This window comes from Biomphalaria glabrata, chromosome 12, assembly GCF_947242115.1.
Source record: "Biomphalaria glabrata chromosome 12, xgBioGlab47.1, whole genome shotgun sequence".
Taxonomy (NCBI): Eukaryota; Metazoa; Mollusca; class Gastropoda; family Planorbidae; genus Biomphalaria; species Biomphalaria glabrata.
This window is the reverse complement of record NC_074722.1, coordinates 10,598,090-10,604,888: the sequence shown is the minus strand read 5'-3', so window position 1 is coordinate 10,604,888 and position 6,799 is coordinate 10,598,090. Positions and strand designations below refer to the sequence as shown.

Sequence of the window (6,799 nt, the reverse complement as noted above, 5' to 3'; positions counted from 1 at the left end):
AGACAATATTATCTGTCTTGGGTTTGCTTGTTCGTTTTTTTTATTTCATAATTCCATCTTTCAGCTTGCATCATGGATTTTAATAGTTCAAATCTGGGTAGACGAGTATTGTAAAAACATCTCAAACGATTTTCCCTATAAATATAACACAATTAATGTATATCTTTGGGAATACAACTAACTACCTAATTGGCACACAGTGAAACTCTGGAGTGAAGGATGTAATTGTCAGAAATAAAATCATCTTAAAATAAAGTTTATCTTATGTTTCTTTTTTGTTTGTATTTTGATAAGATTTTTTTAACACGGCTTCATCGGGAATTATCGCACTCGACTCAAATGTTTTTTTGTCACCAGTAAAAGCAGTGTTTTTCTACATTTTACCAGTGGCACCCTCCCCCTACCGGACCTAGAGGGAAAAAAATCGCTTGTGCTCCCTTTGGCCAGTGGAGCCTGTTAACTATCACAGTGGGGTCCGCGAAGGTTTAAGGCGTTGACAAAATGAGAACAAGAATATCTCAAAGTCGGAACGATGACTTCCACAGATACCCCCCCTCTCTCTCTCCAAGCTGCTGATTGGTCCAAAGGAAACGGCAAATACTAGATACAGTTTGGGACCAGCAAGTTCTGCCATAAGAAATTGTCATGTACATTTCACATACATCGTTCTGTCTGACGTTGGTCGAGACTCGGGGTTAGACTCGAAGTTTAGTTTTGCGTTCGCTTCCGGTGGTACGGACACTCCGGACTCGCGGACTAGAGATGAGGCCGGAGGCCGCGTACACAGGGGCCACCATCATTTTCCTTTGATCTACCAGGCTAACCGTGCGGGACACGCCATTTGTGTAACGGCTCCTTGAGGGACGGCGCCTGGACGTTGACAGATCGCTATGGGAGCGCTTTTACATCCCCGCACAGAGCAATGAGGTTGTTCTCACAACCTGTTAGGCACTCCCACAGGAACCTATTTGTGCTGCCTTTTGGCCTACCCGTCCCCTCTCACGATAGTTTCCACCCGGGCACCACGTTGAGGCAGGGAAGCGTGCCCGGGGCACGTTCTGCCTAATTATTTTATGGTTGTAATGAAGAATAAAAGAAACGTACATGCATATAATTATTGTGTTGGCATTTTATTTCAATATGTTTGTTATTAAAATTCACTTAATGAATTTTCATTTTAAACTAGCGCATTCAGTCTTTTTTTTTTATAGTCAGAAAAAAATGTTTCGAAGACAGTGTCTTGTAGACATAGAAAAAAATGTTTCGTAGACAATAAGTGTCTTGTAAACAGAGAAAAAAAAACTTTTTTTTCGGGTAGTATTAAAGAGGCAGAGGTTCTTCTCCATCCTTTAAGGGGACTGTTGAAGAGCTGTGGTTTTCCCAGCGGAGCGGAGCCCCAAAGCCAAGCGTTTTCTTGCTTTCCGGGCTTAAGAACACACTTTATCAAAACTTTTATTCCTAGTAAGAAGAGTTCATGTCAAAAAAAAGTGGTGAGATGGCTTAATCAATACACGAGTCAAATCAGGTCTAATAAAGAAGGAAACCACTGGACATTATGTCAGGGGCTTTTGAAGTGAATGGGCAAGATAGTCGTAAAGTCATCTTCGTGTTAATTAATACGTCTTGTCAAGGTCATCTTCGTGTTACAATGTATAACAGTTACCAGAGATTCGACCATTTTTGACAAAACAAAGTCAAGAAGAACCACTTTTTCACATTTGAAAGATTGAGTCAATATTCTTGCCAACGCCTCTGAGGAAAATGGAACACATTTGTAAAGGTTATGCTTAGAAGATGAGACGAGTCTTACTTAAAATATTTTAAAATTTTGAAACATTTTCATTTGACCTTTTTTTAAAACATGGATTTAGTATGACAATAATGCTAACTTGTCGATTGAAAAGAAAACTGAACAACCTTGCGTCCACCGACCCTTCTGGTTGTCAGGAAGTCCCGCCCATATTGGTAGGACGTCGCGCCTCACACAGTTTGAGAAACGCGGCTGTAAAGAGTTGAATAAATAAATTGACATGCATAGAGCTGAAGGTCTGAAAGGGGAACTTGACTAAACTTTATGTACATCAACATTTTGTACACTGCCTTATGATCTATGCAGACATGAAAGGCGTACCCTTGTAAAATCATTGTTAATAGAAGAGCGTCATTGTTCAAAGCTCACAGGAAAGACGTCTCACAATAATGAAGCATGACAAGACGTCTTACAATAATGAAGCATGACAAGACGTCTTACAATAATGAAGCATGACAAGACGTCTTACAATAATGAAGCATGACAAGACGTCTTACAACAATGAAGCATAACAAGACGTCTTACAATAATGTAGCATAACAAGACGTCTTACAATAATGAAGCATGACAAGAAATATTTGAATGAGAAATGATAGGCTACCATCAGCTGTAAGAAGTTGGGATTGATTGAAAAAAAAAAAGTATTTTTATGTTCCTTGTTTTGGAACACAACTACATTTGTTGATTGGTACACAATGGTAGAACTTTTGTAGATACATTTCTTAATTTCTGACATTTGTTCACTTTGGTGTCACATCCTGATGGATAGTACCCGGTGTGACCCGAACGCCTCCCAACCACTAGAGACGCGACTGCGTGGATGGCATAAGCCTTGAGTTCGCCAAAATGCAAAATTTTTTAATGGGATCTTTACATTTTTTTAACCTAACCCGAATCGTACCCTAGCACATAGACCTTTCACAGAGACCTTCCACAGGGACCTTCCACAGAGACCTTCCACAGAAACCTTCCACAGAACCTTCCACAGAAATCTTCCACAGAGACCTTCCACAGAAACCTTCCAGAGACCTTCCACAGAGACCTTCCACAAAGATCTTCCACAGAAACCTTCCACATAGACCTTTCAAAGAGAACTTCAACAGAGACCTTCCACAGAGACCTTTCAAAGATACCTTCCACATAGATCTTTCACCACTTACATTGTCCACCAACAGACATTATGTAAAGGACATATTATTGCTAGTAGATCTACTTTATGATCTTATCCATTATCTTAACATTATTATATGCCAGAATTTACGACGCATTCTATTGTAGCAATGTCAGGCCTTAAACAGACATGAAATACTAGAATCTAGTGATAAGAATCGTTTAATAAGTCTCTCTTTCCATAATACAAGTGTATTTATAGATTTTTTAAATAATTCGTGTTAAGAAATTTTGTCAATATTTTTCTACTTTATTTGACCAGGTGACTGGTGACATTAATGTAAAATGTTTCGAAAGCTGTATCGGTCTCGTCGTCTGCTGATAAGTCTGGGCATCGCAATGTTGATAGCATTTCACTTGACATCATTCTTCTACCCTTCTCACACACACAGCGTGTATATAATAGCTCCCTCCATGGAACTTGGGGGGAATCAGCAGGCGAACCGAACAAATCCAGTATCTGATCCTCAAAGTAATTATGACAGTAAAGTTGAAACTATTAAAATGCCCAAGACTTTAAACATTTTGACGATTCCTTCTAAGCTTCAAGGCAAAGAACTACCAAAAACGAACACTTCAGGGACTAAAAATCTGGTCAAACCAAAACTTTTGAATGACTATACAGTTTCAAGACCAACTCAGGACAAGAAAACGCAAAAAACAATCAAGTTATTGACTCATATTGAAGTGAATAGGACTAGATCATACTACAAATATCTGATCAATTTGACGGATAGCTCAACTTATGAAAAATACTTACAGGTAGGTTCAAACTACAATGTTTTCAAACTTTAAATAACGCGATGAAGTTAGAGCCTTACATATATTGGGAAAGAATGGAGAAGAATGATTAATAATGAAAAGAAAAAGAGAGTGGGATGGAAGAGTGGGATGGAAGAGTGGGATGGAAGAGTGAGATGGAAGAGTGAGATGGAAGAGTGGGATGGAAGAGTGGGATGGAAGAGTGAGATGGAAGAGTGGGATGGAAGAGTGAGATGGAAGAGTGAGATGGAAGAGTTGGATGGAAGAGTGAGATGGAAGAGTGGGATGGAAGAGTGAGATGGAAGAGTGAGACGGAAGAGTGGGATGGAAGAGTGAGGTGGAAGAGTGAGACGGAAGAGTGAGATGGAAGAGTGAGATGGAAGAGTTGGATGGAAGAGTGAGATGGAAGAGTGAGATGGAAGAGTGGGATGGAAGAGTGAGATGGAAGAGTGAGATGGAAGAGTGAGATGGAAGAGTGGGATGGAAGAGTGAGACGGAAGAGTGAAATGGAAGAGTGAGATGGAAGAGTGAGATGGAAGAGTGAGATGGAAGAGTAAGACGGAAGAGTGAGATGGAAGAGTGAGATGGAAGAGTGAGATGAAAGAGTGAGATGGAAAAACTTGAAGAACGGATTAGAAAATAAAGTCAGAAAATCTTGAGTCTGCTTTATAGGCATGAGATAGAAAAAGTTGAAGTAAGACTCACAATAACTGAATAAAATGTCTAAAGTCAAACAATGACTTAATGGGAGATTGCATATAAAAAATAGAATTACTCGCTCTTGAACTACTGGTCTCACATTCTACAACTGTAAACTAGCGTTATTCTCCGGCTTTCACTGGATTTTTTAATAAAAACTAAAACGCCTCGACAATTTATTTTTATGTAAATTTTAAACATAATATTTTTTTTTTAAATCAACTGTGCATTATAAATCTGTTTGTCATTTCTTTTTATACTTTGTTAACAAAACGATGAACTGTTTTTAGACAGTGATGGCCAATGACTCCAGTTGTCAGAACGCCAGTTCCTATGACGCTATAATGGCGGTCCACTCAGCCCCAAACAATGTTGCTAAGAGAGATATGTTTCGATGGTTGTATTCAGACTACCAGAAGACTTCTCCGTACAAGATTAAGGTATTGTTACTTTCACATTTAGCGACATTAATTTAAAAAAAAACAACAACACAATATGAAATAACTTAACAATCCAGTTAAGATATGTTCCTGGATAAACATCAAGTTTGTATTATGTGTGTGTGTGTGTCTGTGTTAACCTAAGAGAATTCAGCACAATTTACTAGACATATTTATAACTGATTTCTAGGTCTCAGTTTAATCTACAAACATCCCGTTATACCAAAGGCTTTAAATTAGAAAAAAATTGTTCATTTTTAAATGTATTACAAGTATATCATCATACAACATTAATCCATGATGTTGTATGTATATAAAGTTTTATTTTTCTGTAATGTGCAATTCCTTACAAGATTGAAGACTGAATGTATAAAGTACTTTAAAAAATATATAACATTTGAATTGCCAATTATATTTTGGTTTTGCATGCATATGAACTAAAATTTTAATGTAATATTTGGGTCATTGTTTCAAACAGGTTCTGTTTTTTATCGGTCTTGTCAAAAGTCCAAGCCTCCAGTCCCAACTGACCAATGAAAGTCTTACTTTTGGAGATTTGGTCCAAGGGAGTTTCTTGGACGCCTACAAGAACCTGACGTACAAAGCCATGTTCTCTTACAAGTGGATAGACAAACACTGTTCCGGCCTGAAGCTGCTCATTCGCTCGGATGACGATGTGTTCATGGATGTTCATAACTTGTTCTCTCACTGGCGCGGCCTGGACGACGTCACCAACAACACGATCACCTGCGACATCGTCCAGAACGACATCGTGTGGCGCACGGGGAAGTGGCTCCTGAAGACATCGGAAATCGCCGAAGACACTTTCCCGTTCCCGCACTGCCGAGGCTACTTAGCGTTGGTGACCCCTGACCTTGTGAGCAGGATGGGAGAAACGATGAGGCTGACTCCTTTCTTTTGGATTGATGACGTCTTCGTCTACGGCTTTGTGGCCCAAAAAGTTGGGGCCACTTATGTTTCAGTGGACAACCGAATGGCCAGGTGGAATGAATCCAAGTTTACGACTTGCTTTGAAAAGCTCGGCCGGAAGTGCAGTCTGTTGTCTGTACTAGCGAAACCAGATCAATTTAAATATCTATTTTCTTTAACACGCAATAGTACAGCGACATAGTATAAACCCCATGTTTACGTTCAAGTTATTATTATTGCTAGGATTGCTTTAAAATAGATCGCCTTTCATGCTGCTCTAGCACGTGCAAGGGCGTACTCCAATCCCTTTAGTGGACATGTGGGGGAAGGAGGAGGTAACTGGCAGAAGATGTCCGTGTAGCCTTTGAGCTTTCAGCAAACACAGCTAGGGTTCGAGTTCGAGTCCAATCTTGAAGTTAAAACTTCCTGATCTTGATTAATGTGGTTAATGCAAATTGCCACACTTACCACACTTACCACACTTACCACACACACTCCCAACACGTACAACAAATCCAACTCATAGAATTCCCAATGTGTTTCTGTAATTTCGTACAACGGTCCGGTATTCAATCAAAAATTTAAAAATCAAGAAAAACATACACATTTCTTTAAAAAAAAAAAGCTTGTACGAAGTGTAATTGTACCATTAAACAAGAATAAATCTGTGCGATTAATAATATTTGTACCAATTGTTTTTGTTTAGCGCTATTTCAATACGCTATGATCCAATCACTTATCTGGACCAGTTGGGGAAATGAAGGAAAGAAAGGAACATCATTTTAACTCTTGTCTGTCTGGGAAAATTGCTGAGCACGTTATTTCTCCCACTTTCTATTCTTGGTTCTAGTTGAAATTTTGCGAACTTATTCATAGTCGAAGGCATTACACGAATCAATCAAAAACTTAACCAATTAGTTAATCAAATGGTGGTAATTAATTTTTTTTTCTATTTAAAATCATTCCTTAACAAACTAAGACTTAATGT

At 38.8% G+C, this 6,799-nt stretch overlaps 1 protein-coding gene across 1 annotated transcript in view; it reads left to right on the top strand.

The window, feature by feature from the left end:
• The window catches only part of LOC106070257 (beta-1,3-galactosyltransferase 5-like), a 10,469-nt gene extending 4,367 nt beyond the window's left edge, over positions 1-6,102 (top strand). The window contains exons 2-4 of the mRNA XM_056005109.1: positions 3,243-3,742; positions 4,732-4,881; positions 5,360-6,102. Of these exons, the coding sequence (XP_055861084.1) occupies positions 3,266-3,742; positions 4,732-4,881; positions 5,360-6,013 (1,281 nt within the window). The 5' untranslated portion in view covers positions 3,243-3,265 and the 3' untranslated portion in view covers positions 6,014-6,102. The remainder of the gene's footprint in view (positions 1-3,242; positions 3,743-4,731; positions 4,882-5,359) is intronic.
• The last annotated feature ends 697 nt before the right edge of the window (positions 6,103-6,799 follow it).